At 35.4% G+C, this 23,375-nt stretch overlaps 1 protein-coding gene across 3 annotated transcripts in view; it reads right to left on the minus strand.

Moving 5' to 3' along the window:
• Positions 1–869: 869 nt before the first annotated feature.
• The window catches only part of rai14 (retinoic acid induced 14), a 62,838-nt gene continuing 40,332 nt past the window's right edge, over positions 870–23,375 (minus strand). Inside the window, exons 6-18 of one of the 3 annotated variants that reach the window (XM_041234829.1) lie at positions 17,577–17,634; positions 16,055–16,122; positions 12,975–13,081; positions 11,466–11,653; positions 9,983–10,008; positions 9,022–9,108; positions 7,698–7,796; positions 7,251–7,364; positions 6,805–6,906; positions 5,002–6,612; positions 4,425–4,574; positions 2,983–3,048; positions 870–2,511 (exon numbers count right to left, since the gene is read on the minus strand). In XM_041234829.1, coding sequence (XP_041090763.1) covers positions 2,434–2,511; positions 2,983–3,048; positions 4,425–4,574; positions 5,002–6,612; positions 6,805–6,906; positions 7,251–7,364; positions 7,698–7,796; positions 9,022–9,108; positions 9,983–10,008; positions 11,466–11,653; positions 12,975–13,081; positions 16,055–16,122; positions 17,577–17,634 — 2,754 coding nt within the window. In that variant the 3' untranslated portion in view covers positions 870–2,433. Of the gene's footprint in view, positions 2,512–2,982; positions 3,049–4,424; positions 4,575–5,001; positions 6,613–6,804; positions 6,907–7,250; positions 7,365–7,697; positions 7,797–9,021; positions 9,109–9,982; positions 10,009–11,465; positions 11,654–12,974; positions 13,082–16,054; positions 16,126–17,576; positions 17,635–23,375 lie in introns of all 3 variants that reach the window. The other 2 variants (XM_041234819.1, XM_041234839.1) reach the window with 2 other exon arrangements.

Here is a 23,375-nt window from a genome sequence, read left to right on the forward strand (position 1 = left end):
AAAAAAAAAAAAAATCCATGAAAAATACAAAACAGGTGAAACTGAAAACTATTTAGTTTGGATTTACTAGCCCCCCCCCCCCCCCTTTTTTTTTTTTTTTTAAACATACAAGTGAAAAGTATTTTTGTACTTTCTAACCAATGCATATGCCTTTTACCCATGGTACATGCATGTAAACAAAATGACTTAAAAACAAACAAAAAAAATCAAAATAATAATACAAAAAAACCCAGGTTTGTCTGTTTACTGCAGCACAGCCTTCATTATTTCATAAACCATAATATTTTGAGAAAGTGATGCATACAAATATTTTAAGGCAAAATAAAATTGCAATTGTAATATTATTGTTAAAAGGGAGATTTACAACAAAAAGAGTGTTATTGTGTGTAATCTAAATGGATAGGACCCCATCAACTGTGCAAAGATGTGTGTTAATAGAGTACAGTAATCTGTCACGTATCCGACTAAGGTGGGACCAGAGTCAGGGAGGATATGCAAAAAGGCTAAGATAAAAGAATACTGTTTCAAATACCCCTATACACAGCTATAACAATTATTATATTCACACAATTATTGCTTTCAGATTCAGCTTTTATTAGGAAGCTCCCCTAAATCCCTTGTTTAGAAAGATACAGGGTATTAATACTTGCTGTGTGGATGCATGCATTCGCTGCTGAATGACAGGCAGGAGATCGAGAAAGAGGTTGAAGTTAATACAGCCCACAGGTGAACAGGCCTTATTTACATATCAACACACTGAACAGCTCTCGTGATGCTACCAGCAATGGTTGTGCACGGAGCACATATAACACAGTGTACGAAAACTTTGGTATGATCTACAATCTCTGAACTAATCTTCTCTGTTCAATAATAAACTAACATAGCTGAAATGATTGATCATGGCGGATAAACTGTTAGGGCAGATCTGTGACGGATTACTGTACTTGCATCAAGTGGCTGATACTGGAGAAACAGTTCAGAAACTTGCTTGTAACATTACTTTATCCTAGGCACATGCAGTACCCATAAGTGTCCTTATGCAAACAGCTAATCTGAGAGTTTTGCCAATTATTCTTATCATAGTTCTAACTATTGTAACTCCAAAATAGTTAAGTCAGTACATGATTATTGTAAATATTAACTAAACCTAGTGTTTATATATCCTGCACTGTTAAAAGAAATCCAGCGTGAAATTCCACAAGTGTACTTTCTTAAATGCGGAAACAATTAACAGATACTGGTAATCCTTCAGCAAAGGGTTTGGAGAACATTTTTAAGTACGTACATACCCTTGACCGTCATTGTCGAATATATTTACAGAAAGTTTGCTTTACAGGGTTTTTTTTTTTTTTCTTAATTCCCCCCCTACAACGAAGACATTTAGAAATGTGCTTTTCTTATATGAAAGACTGCATGTGCCCAAACCACCTCACCCAAAACAGACCAAAGTACACTAGACGTGTAGCGTAAGAAAAATGGAACTAAGGCTCAGTCCTAAAACGTTTGCATCAGTTAGCTAAGTGGAGTGTACTAAAGTCAGAATAATCTGTAAAAATAGTACTCAAATGGACATATTCATGTATAATGTAACAATATGTGCATCTACAAAGTCTGCAGTGTGCTTTGTAATTGCCATAGGTAGTTATTCAAGTACATGATATATAATAAATATCTTTAGATATATAGTTTTGTCCATTTCAAACAGAGCCTTATAAAATATCAATATGCCAATATCAAAACTGGCCTTGAAAGGCTTTATCAAAAATGTAAAGCAATGCCATACACATACATACAAAAACCTGTCAGTACTTGATGCGTTTTCACAGCATGCCATAGCTACATAACTTTTTTTTTATTGACAAAGAAAAGCAAATGTCAACGATACATTTATTATTATTATTTTTACGAGAGGCTGAATATATAAACATGCCTACTGCTAGAAAACATAAACACTCAGCTAGAAAACACTGTCTAATCAGCATGCTTTGAAGAAAATGCCAACAAACCTAAAGAAAATGGTCTAGATTTTTCAACGTACAATATCTAAAAGTATTTTTTTTTTCTTTACAACACAATGGGATGATCACTTATTTGAGAATTAAACACTGATTTTAGAGTTACTGAGCATGCATTTCTGTTTAAAACAGTGCTTTTGTTTATCTTTTCCTAATATTTTCTGAACTAGCTTGTATCAGATAACACTCCCTGGAACTTTAATACCATTGGGTCAAGAAGAAAGGTTATGTTTTGCAAGTACTAGAGACTTACAGCGCATGCACATTTTGGCAGACTGACTGAGAAATGTATATTTAATATGACAGGGCAATGAGACCCCAAAAAATAAAATAAAATAAAAAATTGCCACGCTTAATGAAATGAAAGTTTGTTCTTTAAATCTCTTTTTCAGTGCCCTTGCAGTGCAACATACGTTGTTCACTTTGCTTGTGTTGACATCTTGCACATCTTTAATATCTGTTTGAGTGCATTTTGAACATCTTCATCCATCTGTCCCTATAAAAGTCACAAAATAAAACAGAATTGGGTACTGGAGAGAATGGAGAGAATGCATAAGGAAATACCTCTGATATATTAGTTGTAATGTACTGAATATATGGCAGGATGTTAAAAGAAATGGGTGTTAAAAAAAATACAACTATTTGTCTGATATCAAAATTCCCATGACGCCCAATTAACTGTATTGATAGCCTTTATAAATTTGCAAGAGGATCATAATACTGAACATATGAAGTCTGTATTTTAAATATACAGTAATAAGCAAGTCAGTCACATACACTTGGTTGTAAATTCAAAATTAACAGTTGAGGAGTGATGGCATATATCAACAGTATGTATAAAATGGGTTACAATAAGAAATGGCAATGGAATGTTTAATCATAATAATGTGTCATAATTTGATATTCTCAATAACTTTAGGGATTGTTAATCAATCAACTCCAGAAGAGAACTGGGCAGTTTTCTTACCTGAACTGCATAAAGAAGGTGCACCCTATAAACAGACACTATCTCCTGGTGCTGCTTTTTCATCTCCTGTAGATTGGAAACAGAACAAAAAAAAAAAAAAAAAAAAAAAAAAACACACATTTTAGTTTCAAACGCGACTGGCTCCAGGAAAATGACACAGTACTTCCTAACAATACAAAATTGTTTTAAAGTTTAAAAAAAAAAAAAAACAATAAAGTAAAATCTAAATCAACTTCAACCCCTTTTTACATTTGTAACGTGTGTTTGTAACCCCGCTCTACAAATATCTAGTCATTACAAAAAATCCAATTTGAAAAACAACATGTTTTTCGTAAATATTCCCGATGTCTTGAAGAACTGATAATTCCAATCTTTGTGTTTTTAAATTTGTATTTTTTTATTATTATTTTTGTAACTTACTGCTAATTTTTCCTGGGAAAAATCCCATTTGTGAAAAGAATGAATAATATATATCCAAAAATAAAAAATGACCTTCCCCATCGCTGTATCAATAACTCCCAAAAGCTGATCATTGATAAAAAGGCACTTCGACCTGATGAAACTATCTTGAAAATTGACTTCTACAAGGCAAGTCAATTAAGATATTTTAATAAAAATAACTCTCTCATGATCAATCCCAGAACAAAGAACACTTTTCCTCTGTGGGGAAAAAAAGTCACTTTGATCTGACAAATCTATTGAGTTATTTTAAAACAGTCTATAAAAGCCCTGCCTGTATAAAAACAGTGTCTGTGGGAGTGTATAATTGGCAGGGATGGAGTTAATTTTGTCCCTGCCAACAATCACCGGTGTGGCTAGGCCACACTTGATAATTTAATAGTTATTAAAAGAGAACAAAAACCATGTCATAAAGCACTGCTCACCAGGAGAATTGTTTTAACGTAAATTATTTACTGTATACATTTAAAAAATAGCACTGGGTGTAAACTTTGTTTTGTACGATAGGTATGATTTCTTTCTCCCCAACCCACGCCCATCAATGAGAAACCTTGGCAGTTGCTAGGTTACAGTTAATCAAACTGTCTTTCAACAAGATAAACCAAATTAAACAGATGTTATATACAACACACTTGTGGTATAAATAGGAGCGGATTACAGGCTAAATTATTTTCACCACCACTGGCATTCGCTTGCCATAGGTATTTGCGCCACTGTCACTTATTCAATAATTATCGTACCTAATATCCTGGAATCAACTATCCTTTACAGGTCTAGTTCACAAGAGCTTCCTATTGGCAACAGCAGTGTTATGTGGTGTTGTGATAGACACAAAAATGACTATATTAGAAACCCATAATCAGTAATGCGGTTGACACTTTTCTCTAGAGGGATGCCACTGTTTGACACTATGGGGAACCCCTTTATGTAAATAAATAGGAGACTGGCATGCTGGAACAGATTACATAGTAATAAAAACTTACAGAAAGTTGCAGCTGTAATTGTTTGACCTGTTGCTGAAGGGTATCGACCTGCTGGTTCTGTCTCTTTGGTGGGCCTGTAGTGTAGGACAGCTGAGAAAGGCTGTTAAGTGCAACTTTCAGCTTGCTCACTTCTTTAGTCAAATCCTCAATCTGATAAACAAAACAAAAAAAACAAACAAAACTATGTTTTACTGGTTACACTGATGAATTGTCAGCCTACACTCATCAGGTTGTTTACAGTACAGTTTATTTGTATAGTAGTTAGTAGTGTGTTTGGTTGACCGTTAAGTTCCTAATTATTTTACTGTTGATCTACTTTATACTTTTTTGTGCCTTTACCAGTACACAGATACCATCATTACATACAGTTTTATTCAGTACACTTAACACACTAGTGATAGACAAATATGTTTCTTATAAAGCTTTCTTTTTTGATTATTATATGTGGTGGTATGTTGGATCCCCATTAAAATCTCTAAAATTGTTCCAACTGGTGGAACTCTAATCACTAAATACAAGGCAAAAAAACATACTTCGGTCTTTTTACTATGTAACAACAACAAATCAAAGCGTGTACCTTTTTGTCCTTATCTTCATCAAGTTTTGAGAAGTTTCCGACTTGGTTTTTTAGATCACTAATAAGGTCTTCAAATTCCTGGGATCTTTTTTTAAGCTTGTTATTTTCTTGATCTTTCAATGCAACTAGACTCTCAACCATTTCTTTTTCATTTTTGACTTGCAACACTTCCTGCCTTGTTTTGAAAATGTCCTGGGACATCTCAGATTGATTTTTCATGGCTTCTTCTAGTTCAGCGGTAAGCAAGTTAACTTCAGTCTCGAAGGAAGCCTTGAGTTGTTCATGTGCAGATCTGGTTATGGTATTTTCAAGAATGCTGGCTTTTTCTGCAGACAAGCTTTCTTGTAACATGTTAACCTCCAGTTCCTTTTGATTAAGCTCTTCTTTCAGTTCCACCACTTGGATTTCCAGGTCCTTGACAGCATTCCCCAGAGCAGACACCACTTGTGCGTGATCACAAACTAAGATAGAGTTTTGCTTCTGAACGACAGCTTCTGCCTGGAGTAAAGCTACTTGCTTTATTGCTTCATGATACTTCGCCTCTGTTTCTAAAAGTTTTTCTTTCATTTCTTCTACATTATGAGCAAAGTCAAGGACAATTCTTTCATGGTGCTCTATAGCAATATAACCTTCATCTCTCTGTTCACTTGACAATGTTTCTTTCTCATACGTCGACAGTTTGTTTCTAACTATGGTCAGCTCGCTTTTTGCATCGCTATATGAATGCGACAGCTCTAACAAATGTTTTTGTAGCTCATCTATTGTTTTGCTCATTTCTGCCTTCATCTCTTCAAAGTCTATTGCAGCAGCTTCTACAGGCACTGTTCCTTTCAGGGCTTCTTGCAACAATGTAATTTCTTCTTGTGCCTCCCTATATTTGTCTATTAGCAGGGCCTTCTCTTTGTTAATGTTCTCTACAAGCATGCTGCAAGAATTCTTAACATCTTCACATTCTTCTACAGACACCCCGGCATCAAGCAAGTCTAGCTTTTTTTCAAGCTCTTTAATCATGTTCTTATCTCTCTCCTGCTCGTCCAAAGACTTTGAAAGTTCATCTTTTAGTTCATTTATCTGTTCTTCGTATAAACATTTCAGCTCTTCAACATTGGACATTGAATCTTTTTCTTCTGAAGTGATTGATTCCAGCTTCATTTGAGCCCGAAGTGGCAGCACTTCCTCTGTAGCTTCTTTGTATTTGCTCTGGGTCTCTTTAAGCGTCTGCCCAAGGTCATAGCCATTTTCAGACACCTCCTGAGAACACTGCTGCAAATTTTCTGAAGTCATGGATAGAAGCCTGGCTTGCAGGTTTTGTTTCTCTACCTCTGACTGCTGCAGTTGTATCTGGATGTTTTGCAAGGCCGCCTGCAACTGCTTAATCTCTTCTTCGCTTCCAATCACCATCTTCTCATCATCGTCTTGTTTTACTGAGGCGCTATCATTCTTCAAGGAAGACTTTGTTGAGTTTCCTTTAGCTTCTGTCTCAGAGGCTTCATGTATTTCCAAGGACTGTTGAAAATCAGCCTTCGTGGAATGATAAGAAGCATTGGAGTCAAAGCTGCTGTGGCAAGAAGAATCATTGTTTTCCTCATCACTGTGGCGGGCCTGTGTTCTCTAGGACAGCCAAACATTTAGATTGTTAATTATTATTATTATATTTTTTGTGCACTGTATTCCACATAAATTTGCACGTTCATTGTTTTATACAATGCAACTGAAATGTAGCCACAAAAAATAAAAAAATAAATAAAAACAGGCCTATTTCTATTGCATTAGAGCATTTATCATTTTCTCTAAAATATTTACCTTTAATTTGTGTGTCAACTTCTTATTTTCCAAAGAAAGACAATTAATTTGTGCTTGCAATGTAGCAATTACATTTTGCTCTTCAGGTCCATTCTGCTCAGCCTAATAAAAAAATGCAGGTATAATAATATTTAGTTAACCATATGCATGTCATCTTCCTCTCATCTCACATTTTCAACAGTTTCAGTATTCCCCTAAAACTGTCTGCAATGTCTCTTTATCCCTGCTGCTTTTGGAATGGGTAGAAAGTATACAGTATTAGGTTAGAATACTGACAAAGCTAAGAACATTTACAGGTATTACACTTAAATATGGAATCGCATTTGATTGGTGTTTTTTGTTGTTTCTTCTATAATGCTTTTATTATTTCATGCAAACTTTTTGTTTGTTTGTTTTTACTGTGCTTCTTTATTTAATATGGAATAAAATATTCTGAAAATACATGCCTGCTGTTGGTTAAGAATCGTGTTTAAATCTTGAAGGGTCTCTAACAGCAGAACCTTCTCTTTATGCAACTCCCCAATTTGTTCTTTAAGTGCAATACGTTTCTGCTCCTCCTCCTGCAATAAAATAAACCCATACACACAAATAACTAAAAATAAAAATAAACAAACACATGTGTACATGTAGCCCATGACATACTGCCCAGAGAGAATAAAAATAACCCCTAATAGATGTCTGTTGACATACATTGGAACACTTAAAATATATATTAAGGGTTTACTCAAAACGTAGAACTAAAATGGCCATTGCATTGAAACTATTTTACTGAATTTTTTCCTTGATAAGAATTATATCTATATTGATAGAAAATAGCAGCTTTTGTCAGAGTCTTATCAGCAAATGCAGTTGCAGATGATTAAAAAACAAAACATTGCTGTAAATAAAATTACCTTAAAATGAAATTCTGTGAATGACAGATCTCCCCCAGATGGTGGAGTTTGGGTTGGTGTCATAAAAGGCGGAGAAGAACAATCACATGACTGACAACTCTGTGTAATAACAATAATAAAAATCAATATTATATTATTTCCTATACAGGGATTATGCAGCCATTTGCTACGTTTTCATAAAAGAAACTGCTTGCATCATGATACCCAAGTAGTCACTCTAGCCTTCTCTTTTGCAAAACTGTATAATACATTAAATACATTGAGTATGACAGCGCAGCAATCACACACCATTACAGTATTTTTAAAAATATCAGAGAGTTCTTAGTTGTCATGAGTTCACAGTGAATTGTACAGCTATGGCCAAAATTTTTGTATTCCCTCAAATTTTAGGATTAAGACATAATAACAAATTAAACAATATCAATATAATGTTTATCTTTTATTTAACATCATGTAATCAAATAAACTACAAAATGGCAACACAAAAGTCTACCAGAAGCCATGATAGTAGTACAATATTTCATGTTAGATTTTTAAATGTCACATTTTTCAATTTGTATCAGTTTTTCATGAAGTATTTAGTTTTTTCATGAACTGCAAAGCAGTATGTAATTCAATATATTAATGTAACAGTATTTATTTATTTATTTAATTCAAGTTTATACATGAATTCAGAGATACATACATTTATCAGTTAATTTTACAACAAACAAAAAACAAATGTACTTGTTATATCCCTGCTATGCCTCAACATTTACTGCTAAAACATTTTAAATTTACAGAGACACATGCCTCCACTTTTGACTGTCTGGCCAATCTTCATCGACTGGCTTCAAGGCAGTTCTAAAGGAAACCTTCTCAAAGTTATTACTGCATCTTGATTATCTGCATCAGATTATATAGACTCATCGTGACACTCAAGTTTTATTTTATGTCAGCCCTATGTTCGCAGAAAACAGTATACAGCTATGGCAAAGAGTTTTGCATCAGCCTATAAAATTAACTGTGCTTCATGAAGTCGAATGAAACCTGCTGAATAATGTTACGTTGAGATATTGAACTACAAACCGTGTCAACAATTTGATATTTCTAACATTAAACATTGTACTACTATTATGGTCTCCGATAGACTTTTGCAATATAATTTTGTAGTTTCTTTTATTTTGTAGTTTCTTTGATATATTTGTTAATTAATTGTGTCTCAATCCTAAAATTTTAGGTGATGCAAAACTTTTGGCCATAGCTGTACAATAAAAGGTTTGCACAGGTTTCCAAAACCCAGACATGGTTAGATACAGAAAGTGACAGTTCAACATGCATTTACCTGGGGAGGGCTAATAGGTGGTGGTGGAGCTTTTCGTTTTTTAGGAGTTGTGCTTCTTTCCGCATTTAACCTAGAGACTTGGTCATGCTAAAAATTAATGAAAGCCAGAGAAATAAAAAAGACCAAGGTTTGTTAGTTTTGTTAATGTAGGTGAAACTTAGTCTTAATTTTCAAAGTGATCAAAAGTTAGGAAAGGGGTTCATGCACAATGTATATTAACTCCATATTTTGTAAAGTTTTTCTTTTTAATACCATATTCTATACATATATATTTTTTAAACCATGCTCATGGAGGAAGTCTCCCTTTTACTGAAAATACCAGCATAGAAAGCATACCTGAGAATTGTAAAAATGTCCATGCACAAAGGAAGTTTTAATAAACCGTGAGGCCAGATGTGTTGCTTAGTTACAAGTTTCTTTTTTGGTATGTGTACCTGTGATGGGATGCAGTACCTACCTACCTTTTAAAAGCATTTACTCCAGTCTTTAATTATCTCCTATTTTTTCTACATGAAAATTCAACAGTAATGCGCATAACAGAGTGCATGACAGACCTCAAATTACATCACTTATGTGTTTGATACAAGTTGTAGGTGTCAATAGGTGTTTTTCTCTCTTTAAAAAATAAAAATATAAAGTAATTAAAAGCTGGAGTAAACTCTTAGAAAGATAGGACCACATTTCAAACTAACTACAAATGATAGCATATGTTACAGGGGGATATTTAAACAACAACAACAAAAAAAAAAAAAACGTTTTAGTTAATAGTTATTTAAGTAACAAAAATTTAAATCCCCTATAAAAAAAAGATTTAAGACCCAATATAAATGCGTTACTAGGGTGAAAACATATTTATTTTATAGATTTGAAAGGACAGTAACTTAATTTAGAAAAGTAAGACATTTTGCATCTAGGTGAATATCCCAATATAATAAAAAGTACAATGTATGTATAACATTACCTGATTTAGTTTTGATGTCTTCTTATCTGTTTCATGAACAACATGAAAAAAAAAAGGTTGAGAAATGAAAATTATACTCTTTCATAGCACATGCAGCAAATGTAACTCCCCCCACAGACAAAAGCTGTATAGTGTCCTACTGGGAAGACAATTGAGCAACTTCAGTACTACAACTGTATACAATATGCTTATCCCCCCCATGCCTGCTATTACACTTGGTGCCACAGGGGGACAGCAGAACCGTAAAATAATTGGAAGAATTCATTTTTACAGTCAGTCTTCTCCTTGGTGTGGGTATTTTGATTTTAAAACTAAACAACCTATGCACGTTAACCAGAAAGCAAATTTTATTCCATACAGGTTACTTACAACACATTTCTCAAAAATGTAATAATCTTTTTTAGAAGTAAAACCACAGTTAACACACTCATTTAACACCACCACAATGTGTTATACAAACTGTTTTAAGTGGAGGAGCAACTCAAATCCTCCCGCCCCCCTGCTGAAGCACTGCTAGTGTGTGCTCGATTATGAGTGACGTGATGAATAACGGAAATTGCATTTTTCGGTTTCGCATTCAATTTTCTGAAGATTTTAAAAAGTGACCAGAAAAAAAACAAAACAAAAAATAAATCCATCCTAACGGTAGGAACATTTTAAAAAAACTTGACAAAGTTAAATACGAAGCCAGCATGTTGTTGACATATGTAGACGATGGGATTGGAAGCTGATTGGAAACACCTTTCAGCATGTACCAGACAAACTGCTATTCCCAGAAGATACTGTGCAACCATATGCCTTTTGCATTGTGACTCCGGTAGTGTCAGTAAAGAGATATATTTTAATAGTTGCATATTATGATACCACCAACTGATAACACTAGTTGTTGGTGTTGTTTTTGTCTCTGTTAGTGTTTTTAAAAGCCATATTTATATTATTTTAGCCCTACCCCAGCAGTGTTTGTTTATTTTCCCCAGCGCAGATAAACTCTTTCACTTTCTTTTCACCTGTACAGTATTCATTATTTTGTTGGTCAATTATTTAATTTTATCAAATTAAGTCTGCCAGAACAACTTTGTTTAGAATTATTATTATTATTATTTTTTACAAAGTATGTTAGTGACGTGGTCTTGAAATTGAAATGGTATATCAATGTTGTATACAGTGCATTTTTAAACATACACAGGCATAGTAGTATTATTTGCACTTACTGTAAACTATACCATATTTAAATGTTAATTTTGCATTGTGACCCTGACTGCCCTGTAAAACTTGTAAGTCGCCTTGAATAATGGTGTAAGAACAAGAAGAAGATGTTGTCGGTCCGAAACTGAATGCAGTATTTTTTGTTTGGAAAATTTGCCTAAACACAGGAAATGCAGTTATAAAAAACACAGGAAAAAGGGGAGGGTGACTGATGTTAATCTTGAGGTGGTTTATAAATTAAACATATTCTGCACATGAAAGATGGCTGGGCACACACCAGATTCTGGTGAGAATTTGCCAAGTGCCGCCTGAAGGAGGTTTTTGATCTCCGTATTTCCAGATAACTTTGAGTAGTGAAGCGCATCAAGGCCCAAAGTATCCACCAGCCTTAGGTCAGCCCCCTTCTGAATCAGGATCTCTGCTGTCTTCAAACTGCTGGTCTCACAGGCCATCATTACGGCAGTTCTGTGTATTGGATATGAACAGGAAGAAGGAAATTTAAAACTATTGCAAGGCAGTTTACAAGAGTTTAAGCAAATAAAAGCTGTTTTCCTCTGAAGTTTGGAATAAAAACAGACCAGAAGTAGAGACCAGTATATAATACAGACAAAACCCTTTAAATGTGTTCATGGTTGGCTTTAAATATAGAAATTCCAATACAAACATGGTAATGATTTGTCCATATTTTGGTCTTAAAATAACATTTTTAGGCTTTATTGTGTAAACAAGATAAGGTAATTGGTGCAAATTCTGGACAAGTCGCCAGCCCAGCATTAATTAGATGTCTTGACAGATTATTACCTAGTGCAGGCTTTAGTGTTTGACACCACTGATTAAAAGACGACTATAATGCCAGTTTGTCTAAATCTTACTCATACATTATGGTATCAGGAAGTGATGATTAAATATGTACTCGTTGGAGAATTCATGAAGGCAACTGAATTTATAATGAAAGCCTTTTTTTTAATATATTATTTTTATTTATATAAATAAATACATAAATAAATAACTGGGTTAAGAAAGGACAGTCATTTCAATAATTAAATGCTGTAGTAGTAAAATGAAAACTAGCAGTAACCACACTGACTGGATGTCTTTATATGTTTTTTATTATTATTTTTTTTTTTTGTATAACCGAGTGTTTAAAGTTTTATGAAAAATGAAATGTTACAATGATCAGTACAGAATCTTACAGCAGAATTAATAAAAACATAAAAATGCAACTAAATCATATATTAGAAAGGATCACAATTCCCCCATGTAATATGGTTGAAATGAATGTGGAGAATAGCAGTGTCCCATAAATCCTTTCTACAGTATAGGGAATGCATTTGACCCAGGTTCTTTTGTGCATCATAAATAAGCCTAAATCCCGATGACTGTGTTTGTATATTGTTTTCTGTTTTTGCCATCTGTTTCAGGGTCATACAATACTGCAGGTCATTTAAAATGCTGCATAACTTATAAAATCATGATGTCATCCACTGCCAATCAATATACACCATGTGCTGGACAGACTCTCTCTCTAGCTATTTGGAAATCCAACATCTGTATTCCTGACGACCTTGGAAACTGGATATAGCAATTGCAGAAGAAATTAATGAAAATGCATTACAATAGTAATTCCCCTCTCCCTCACATTAATAAAATATAAGAACATATCTAATTCTTTCATATTCAGTAGTCAGTTCAGTACACTGTGCATGTTTAAATCCAATTACAAAACAGCAGTAAATCAAGTAACATCTGAATTATACCTTAAAATCAGATAATATCTGGATTATACCTTCCATTTTTGTCACATGCGTTGACGTCTGCTCCATGGTCTATCAGGTATCTACACACCTCCTCGTGGGTATTCTGGGAGCAAAGGAGAAGTGGGGTGCATCCATCCTGTAACAAAAAAGGAAAATAACAAAAAGTTTAAACAAAATTCAAAATGCATAAGCAAGACTAGGATTCAGGCATCCTTTTCCCCCTATGCACATAAAGTGGAATATCTTTTTCTGATTATTACTGACTAGTGTGCTATACAGATCCAACAAGTAGCAAGTTAATCAAACCAGAATTGTTGTATTTTAATGTTTTTTTACATGCTTTCTGAATTTCTGTATATTCATTTCAAATGAACAAAAGATTCACATTGTTTTACTGTATATACTGTAGAACTATATAAATGAAGCATTCAAAGCCATTTAGAAACATCTTGGAACAGATGCACATTTTAAAACTTGACAAAGCATATCCGTTCTGCCTTGGAATCTAGCGATGGTGTTGAAGTGAAAAAGTGAATGAAGTATTCATAAAATATTCTGCCACACTTAATAAAAGTTTTATTAAATGGTCCAAATCAGCAGATGTATTTTTACTGTGGTGATTTCACAGCAAGGCCACACATATTCGCACACCCTGCCTATTTTGTGTTTGGACTTAAATATTTATAGATGCCCGCTGCAAAAAGCAACCGTCTATATATAAAAAAACCACACACACAAGATGTCTACTGGTATAGTGATACTTAAACTGATAACTGCTGGGTACTGTAGGTAAGCTGACATCATTTTATCACTGTAACTGGTATTGGAATGAGATAAGCAGGTATTAAAAGAAAATAATAGTTTCTTTAAATATTAAGTATTCTATGAAGAAGCCTATACCACACTAATCTGAAAAATTTCAAAATAAAACACAGACATTCCACTTTATAGCACTTAAACTTTTTTTAGATCAGCGTTTTAGATTGAACTCCAATGTGCACAACTTGGCTCAAAGCTGTAGTGCTGTAACACTGGCCCATAACAAAGCCACTCAAGTTGTGGTTTTGAAATGATATAAAACAGACATGAAACACTTTTAACTACTTTTTTTAAATGTATAAAACGTAGATGCGTTATTTATTTATTTTTGTAAACTCTCCCCCACTACAGGATTGCAGTCTTAAATCTTTTATCTGTAGAAGCATTTCCAAATATAGCACATATTTTAACAGACACAAATAATAAAACAGCTCTTGGCAAACTGGATTTACCAAGTATTTCTGTGTATTTTTTCCAGGTTTCTCTGCCCTGTGACAAGAAGGGGCCATCAAGTAGCAAACTTTTTTTTCTTTTAAACATCATCTTAAAGCTTGAGATTATTTTTTATTTATTTGTTTATTTATTTCATTATAAAAAAATATACTTCTTGGTTTCTTTTAGTAGACTTCACAAAATAACTATAAGCCAATGGTATGTCAACTTCTGGCAGATGGTACATGTTTCTTTCAACCCACTGCTCAATGCAGTCCAGATGTGCCTTTTGTTCTGATATTACTAACTGATGGAATTGTTTAAATGCTGTACAGTGTATTAGAGAACTATTCAATATGTTCCACAAGACCTGGATTACAAACTAAACAAAAAACGAGTCAATAAAACTAATAGCTATGTGAATGCTGACAGCCTAATAGCTGAAAGTAATACATTAGACTACTCATTGGATTTTAAAACCTGAGAGCTATCCAACAAATTCAAAATTGCCACCCATTAATTTTCAGATGGTGCCATTGCCATCTAACTGAAGTTTATCAAGCTAATTGTAATTATCAAAAAAACACAAAACAAAACAAAAAAACACACAGCTTTACAGCAATCTGTTTGGACAGGAAGTTTGAATAAATGCAATTTTGACCATCAGCATGACTATATTGCATTTCCTTTGGTAAGAAGCAAAAATAAAGAAAAATACTCCTACCAGCCCCATAACCACTTAAACATTAATCTCCACTCAGCTTCAGCAAGGATACCAAGGTCTTAATTTCATTCACAATTTAAACACAACATGATTTATTTTCTGAAGAAGTCAAAATGTCCATAGTTTACTGGAGGAGTTCTGGGTCTCTCTTTAAACAACTGGATTTGGAGATCTAGTGAACTTGTCTTTGGAAAATTTACAAAGAATCAATACTATAATATGCTTTTGTCCTTGAACCGACATGTTTCAAGCAAGTCTGAGGTCTTAAGGGTAGCTTTATGGGAAAGTGTTTACTAGAGACACCTGATTTAACGTGTTGGTACTCACATGCAGAGACTGGCACTGCCAAGTTAAGTGTTTATATTTAACGTGTTGGCACTCACGCGCAGAGACTGGCACTGCCATGTTAAGTGTTTATACATTATTAACTCTGTTTTGCATATGTTTGTTCCTATTTGTGAGGGTCAACTTGAATATGTAGAATTTATGAGTCACAGCTTTAATCACAGCATGATTTTTTCAAAGCATATGAAGCCCCTTCTATAATTGATCTGTACTGTTCTTTTTTTTTTTTCCTGCCAATGGTAACCAAACATTGGTTTTAAATTCCTGCCTCATACAGTACATGTCAGAAGAATTCAAATGAGACTGGTAGCCAGCCAAATGTAGCAAATCAATGCATCTACTCTTTGATGACATTCCAAACAGTTCCTGCATAGTTGGGAGGCATGTTTCAAATTCATGAATTCATTACCATACATCCACTTAAGTGACAAGGAATTTAAATAATAATCCTCTTTGAGCCAAGTTGCCTTAATCCTGAGGAGATTTGGAACACTTATAATAAAACCAAAATCAATACATTAACTCTAGGACAGCTGTGGGAATAATGTACTACTTCAGATTTCTTTCACCAGTCAGGATGCAAAGAAGATTACCAGCACTTTCATCACAGGGACTCCCTGCCATCTGGACAGTAGCCGAATGGCTTGGAAATCGACCTATAGCATCCAACAATATAAAGCATACCACCCCTCTAAAGGAACAGATTGGAAAAGCATGTTGCATTCAAAACCATGCTTAACCTGTTAAAGTGACAATGTGTAAAAGAAAACCAAATAAGGATCTACATACCGCATCTTTGACATTCACAAGACAGTTTTGCTCACACAGCAGCTGAACAATTGGAGCACTGCTACATGCTGCTGAAAAAGTTAAAGTAAAATCAATTAATATGCCAGAGAAAAACATTACTGCTCAATTATTAGTCTTTTTTTATTGAAGTCATCAGTACTGGTACATGTCAACTCAAAATCTTCCAAATACAGTAAGTGGCTTTAACACTGTCAGACCCTTGAAATAATTATTTAGCTTGGTTTCAAATATTCACAATGATGGATATAATATATGCTTAAATACAGTAATACCTCAGGTTGACATACATAAAGGTTAAAGCTTTCTCTATTGGGTCTTGTTCCAGATGATTAACCAGTTGAACATTTGGCAGTTACTTCAAGGCCCTCATCCATTTTACAGCTGTGTAGTTTTTTGGACAGATCCTTGCTGTGGGTGGTTTAGAAACATGAAAACCACCAAACAAACTAGTTTTCATTTCAATTAAGCCTTTAGGAGAATTAGCCTGTTCAAACAATCAAAAAGCAAATATCTATGCGTGCTATCGTTGCTAGGGAGGTTAGCACCATAAATCACGTGGTCTTTGCTTGTTATGTCTAGTTTCTTGAATTAAAAGGCTGCTATAACGTTACTGGAGACTTTTCTGTGTTTTAATGTGGTTTCACTTAATTATAATGTAAACCATGTGTTTGAAACTGTAAAGAGACAATTTAGAGTAACATCTAAATTGGAACTTGCAATAGGTGCTTATCCATCACAAATGCCATTCAATCAAAATAAATGTGGTGTGATTGCTGTAGATGTTATTTACATTTTAGTGTCTTTTACAATAATTATACCTACTTAAATTAAAGTGTGTATTCTTCCAGCTGGCTTTACCATATACACACCAGCTTATTTTCCTCTAAACAAGCTGTCAGTCACTTACTAGCACAGGCTGCATGTGCTCCACACAGATATACAAATTATGCCAGAAACATGATTTTGTGGCCAAATTCAGTAATTATTAACTTAAAAAAAAGATCTGACAAAATGTGCAGATGTCTTGATTAAAATTCAAATATTCTGTATATCTTATTTTCCTATTTGAACAATTTACACCCAATTAAGACCAACTGTTCCCCTTGAGATGAATACAATTTCCAGAAGTCACTGATTTTCCATTTTTCACACTCTAAAATCACAAATCTTAACTCAATAGTATATGAAGGTTGATTGTGTTCCAACAAAATCTGTTTTTCCACTCTGGGCACTTATTATCTACACACAAAATGTAATGTTTAAGCTCTGTCTTCTAAGAGTCATTAACTTCAGCAAACACAGATAATGTTAATCACAAACAGAAATATTTTATTGGTCATTTAATGAAGTGTAAACTAAAATGTGCACAATGAGGGGATTGTGTACTGTACTCCAAATAACTACGACCTTAAAGAAAGTATGATTGTTTCATCTACAGGAGAATTAAATAACAATTTATTACTTTCAGTTATGAAATGTCCTCCGTCTAAATCCAAATTACCTGCATAGTGTAATGCTGTTTTTCCTGAGCTGTCACTGCCTTCCACTGTGCATTTGCTCTGATGGGGGGGGGGGGGGGGGGGGACAAAAAAAAAAAAACAACACATATTACATATATTTCATTTCTGCTACTCATTAGTTTTGAATTAATATTTTCAAACAAAAAAATACATGCATATAAGTAACAGAACTCACATGTTTACAGCATTTACAAGTTTATTTTTAGTTATATGCCCTTATGAAAACAGTTGAAAGAACTGCAGTGAATGAATCAATTACAGTATACAGTACTGTACAAGCCCAGTACAACTTGTATAGTTCGATTGAAATAAGAATTAATAAAATAACTTCATCATTATTTTTACGAAAATAATCCAACCACAAACTGTTGACTATACTTTTAGGTATTTGCTTGTACTGTGTAATTTGACAGTTTAAATAGGAAAAGTTAACAGAATGTACATTATACTGAATTAACTCGGTGAACAAAAGCAATAGTAAACAACGTACCGTTTCACAAAGAAATCAAATACTGTCGATTGTTTCAGATGCATAAACACACGCTTTGAAAGTTCTGCTGACAAGCTTGTTATCCTGAATAACCTGAGCTTTAAAACAAATTGAACGAGAACAAACTTTTCGCTTCTCACTCATTATGGACTGACACTGTAACCAGCTGCACTTGGTAATTGTGAATGAATGAATGAATGAATGAACAATCCATTTCCAGTCACATGAAATGACAGGGTTGAGTTATCCACTAGTCTAATGGTTTTTATGCCTTCGGTACTGGTAATAAGTGTTGAGTTACAAGTAAAGCATGGTTTTGAATTGAAAAATTAAAAGAGAGGCAGGTAAAAATTTAAAAAAATAAAAAAAGGCAGGGTGTATACATTTTATATGGAGAAAATTCAGGACCAAGACTGTCAAACTAAGTGAAGGTGTCATATTACTCGCCAGTCGAGTTAATCGAGGTTGACTATGTATGTATGTATGTATGTATATATGTCAGTGTCACGAGTCTGAGTCACGAGTCCTTGAAACAAACTCAAAACAAATCTTCATTCAACTAGTGGTAGTAGTGAGGGAACAGTTTACCTAACAAACATTGTCTGATATCGCTCATGAAAAAATGCACAAATAATTAAAAAAGAAAAAGATTTTCAATTTATTTTTTCTAGCTACACTATTCTATTTACATGCCTTTTTTAACTTCTGTCATTATCTTATTTTCTTTTGGAACTGAAATACTGTTTGAATGTACCTGAAGTTTATAGATAAGCTTTAAGTTCAAGTTTGTGGACATAATTTTTCATTATAATAGAAGCCGTGATCTGGACTATAGAGCTGGTGTTGTGATAGAAAGAGGTGCATCGTCAGAATGTCCGATGCGTACCACAACTTGACTCATGATGGAACATTGTCAGAGCAGAAGGAAGCAAGTTTTCTTCCAGGACAACCTTGTACTTGGCTTGATTCATGCCAAAGCTGCCCGATTCCAGCCTTGCTGAAGCACCCCCAGATCATCACCGATCCTCCACCACATTTCACAGTGGGTGCGAGACACTGTGGCTTGTAGGCTCCTCCAGGTCTCCGTCTAACCATTGGACAACCAGGTGTTGGGCAAAGCTGAAAATTGGACTCATCTGGGGGTGCTTCAGCAAGGCTGGAATCGGGCAGATTTGTCTTTGTGAAGAACGCATGAATCAAGCCAAGTACAAGGTTGTCCTGGAAGAAAACTTGCTTCCTTCTGCTCTGACAATGTTCCCCAACTCTGAGGATTGGTTTTTCCAGCAGGACAATGCTCCACGCCACACAGCCAGATCAATCAAGGTGTGGATGGAGGACCACCAGATCAAGACCCTGTCATGGCCAGCCTAATCTCCAGACCTGAACCCCATTGAAAACCTCTGGAATGTGATCAAGAGGAAGATGGATGGTCACAAGCCATCAAACAAAGCCGAGCTGCTTGAATTTTTGCGCCAGGAGTGGCATAAAGTCACCCAACATCAATGTGAAAGACTGGTGGAGAGCATGCCAAGACGCATGAAAGCTGTGCTTGAAAATCAGGGTAATTCCACCAAATATTGATTTCTGAACTCTTCCTAAGTTAAAACATTAGTATTGTGTTGTTTAAAAATGAATCTGAACTTATTTTCTTTGCATTATTCGAGGTCTGACAACACTGCATCTTTTTTGTTATTTTGACCAGTTGTCATTTTCTGCAAATAAATGCTCTAAATGACAATATTTTTATTTGGAATTTGGAAGAAATGTTTTCAGTAGTTTATAGAATAAAACAAAAATGTTCATTTTACCCAAACACATACCTATAAATAGTAAAACCAGAGAAACTGATAATTTTGCAGTGGTCTCTTAATTTTTTCCAGAGCTGTATATATATATATATATAATATATATAATATATATATTATATATATATATATACACACACATATATAATATCACATATATACACACACACACACACACACACACACACACACACATTGCCTTGCAAAAGTATTCAGACCTCTGACCAATTCTCTCATATTACTGAATTACAAATGGTACATTAAAATTTCGTTCTGTTCGATAATTTTTTTTTAAAACACTTAAACTCAAACTCAATTATTGTAAGGGGACATTGGATTTACGTTGGAAAATATTTTTAAGAAAAATAAAAAACTGAAATATCTTGCTTGCATAAGTATTCAACCCCCACACATTAATATTTGGTAGAGCCACCTTTCGCTGCAATAACAGCTTTAAGTCTTTTCGGGTAAGTATGTACCAGCTTTGCACACAGTGTCGGAGTGATTTTGGCCCATTCTTCTTGGCAGATTTGCTCCAGGTTGTTTAGGTTGGTTGGACAACACTGGTGGACTACAATTTTCAAACAGTGCCACAGATTCTCAATGGGATTGAGATCAGGACTTTGACTGGGCCACTGTAGGACATTCACCTTTTTGTTCTTGAGCCACTCTAACGTTGCTTTGGCCTTGTGCTTGGGATCATTGTCCTGCTGAAAGGTGAATTTCCTCCCAAGCTTCAGTTTTTTAGCAGACTGAAGCAGATTCTCTTTCAGTATTTAGTAGTATTGCTCCATCCATTCTTCCTTCAATTGTAACAAGATGCCCAGTCCCTGCTGATGAGAAGCATCCCCACAGAATGATGCTGCCATCATCATACTTCACTGTAGGGATGGTGTGTCTTGAGGCATGGGCAGTGTTAGGTTTGCGCCACACATAGCTTTGAGTTTTGGCCAAAAAGCTCTATCTTGGTCTCATCTGACCACAAAACCACTCTCATGCCTTCTGGCAAACTCCAGACGCAAGTTTTATTCCAGGACAACCTTGTACTTGACTTGATTCATGCGTCCTTCACAAAGACAAATCTGCCCGATTCCAGCCTTGCTGAAGCACCCCCAGATGAGTCCAATTTTCAGCTTTGCCCAACACCTGGTTGTCCAATGGTTAGACGGAGACCTGGAGAAGCCTACAAGCCACAGTGTCTCGCACCCACTGTGAAATGTGGTGGAGGATCGGTGATGATCTGGGGGTGCTTCAGCAAGGCTGGAATCGGGCAGCTTTGGCATGAATCAAGCCAAGTACAAGGTTGTCCTCCCAAGCTTCAGTTTTTTAGCGGACTGAAGCAGATTCTCTTGCAGTATTTTCCTGTATTTTGCTCCACCCATTCTTCCTTCAATTGTAACAAGATGCCCAGTCCCTGCTGATGAGAAGCATCCCCACAGAATGATGCTGCCATCATCATACTTCACTGTAGGGATGGTGTGTCTTGAGGCATGGGCAGTGTTAGGTTTGCGCCACACATAGCGCTTTGAGTTTTGGCCAAAAAGCTCTATCTTGGTCTCATCTGACCACAAAACCACTCTCATGCCTTCTGGCAAACTCCAGACGCAAGTTTTATTCCAGGACAACCTTGTACTTGACTTGATTCATGCGTCCTTCACAAAGACAAATCTGCCCGATTCCAGCCTTGCTGAAGCACCCCCAGATGAGTCCAATTTTCAGCTTTGCCCAACACCTGGTTGTCCAATGGTTAGACGGAGACCTGGAGAAGCCTACAAGCCACAGTGTCTCGCACCTACTGTGAAATGTGGTGGAGGATCGGTGATGATCTGGGGGTGCTTCAGCAAGGCTGGAATCGGGCAGCTTTGGCATGAATCAAGCCAAGTACAAGGTTGTCCTCCCAAGCTTCAGTTTTTTAGCGGACTGAAGCAGATTCTCTTGCAGTATTTTCCTGTATTTTGCTCCACCCATTCTTCCTTCAATTGTAACAAGATGCCCAGTCCCTGCTGATGAGAAGCATCCCCACAGAATGATGCTGCCATCATCATACTTCACTGTAGGGATGGTGTGTCTTGAGGCATGGGCAGTGTTAGGTTTGCGCCACACATAGCTTTGAGTTTTGGCCAAAAAGCTCTATCTTGGTCTCATCTGACCACAAAACCACTCTCATGCCTTCTGGCAAACTCCAGACGTGCTTTCAGATGGTACTTTTTGAGTAACGGCTTCTTTCTTGCCACCCTCCCATACAGGCCAGTGTTATGCAGAGCTCTTGATATGGTTGACTGGTGCACCATTAGTCCACTCCCAGCCACTGAACTCTGTAGCTCCTTCAAAGTGATTGTTGGCCTCTCTGTGGCTTCTCTCACAAGTCTCCTTCTTGTTTGAGCATTGAGTTTTGAGGGAATGCCTCTTCTTGGCAGTGCCTGGGTGGTGTGATGCAGCTTCCACTTCCTGATAATTGATCCAACTGTGCTTACTGGGATATCCAAACACTTGGATATTATTTTGTACCCTTTCCCTAACCTATGCATTTGTATTACTTAATCTCTAACTTCTGTAGAATGCTCTTTGGTCTTCATTTTCCTTCAGATTCACAGTCTTACCAATGATTCTTCAACAGTGAGGTTTTTATCCAGAAAATGTGACAGAAACTTTAATGGTTCACAGGTGGAGGCCAACGGTAAGGTAAGTGTGTCCTTGTTAGGGCAATTTCTTTCATCAGTGCAAACTGGGAGTTTCCACAGCACAGGGGTTAAATACTTATGCAAGCAAGATATTTCAGTTTTTTATTTTTCTTAAAAATATTTCCCAACATAAAACCAATGTCACCTTACAATAATTGAGTTTGAGTTTAAGTGTTTTAAAATAAAATATCAAACAGAACGAGATTTCAATGTACCATTTGTAATTCATTAATATGAGAGAATTGGTCAGGGGTCTGATACTTTTGCAAGGCACTGTATGTGTGTGTGTGTGTGTGTGTGTGTGTGTGTGTGTGTGTGTGTGTGTGTGTATATATATATATATATATATATATATACACACACACACACACACACACACACACACACAGTTCTTAAATAGTAATTTTGAATTTTTTTTTTTTGCAAAACAGAAATGTTATGTTGTTTCACTTTCATTGCATTTGCACTTTTAATAAGTCTAATTCAATGACACATTTACAACACTGTGCTTCAGTTCATTTGATTTCAGATAATGTATTTTTTATCTTTTTCTTTTACACAAAAACATTAGATTTATGCATTTCCCCTTTGTGTAGGTTCATAATGGGATGAAACCATGCAGTTCACACAGATAGATATCTAGGTTGATGCTGCACAGCGTGTTGCTAATGTGTTTTCCCGCATCCATAATAAATGGTAGATGACGTATTAAGTTATTCTGTCGTTTTTTTTTGCTATCCATCAGTCCTTCTGTCATATCAGTCTGACATATCTGACTGTGATGGTTGGCAATTTTCAATTTTA

The sequence above is a fragment of the Polyodon spathula genome, chromosome 2 (assembly GCF_017654505.1).
Source record: "Polyodon spathula isolate WHYD16114869_AA chromosome 2, ASM1765450v1, whole genome shotgun sequence".
NCBI classification, from domain to species: domain Eukaryota; kingdom Metazoa; phylum Chordata; class Actinopteri; order Acipenseriformes; family Polyodontidae; genus Polyodon; species Polyodon spathula.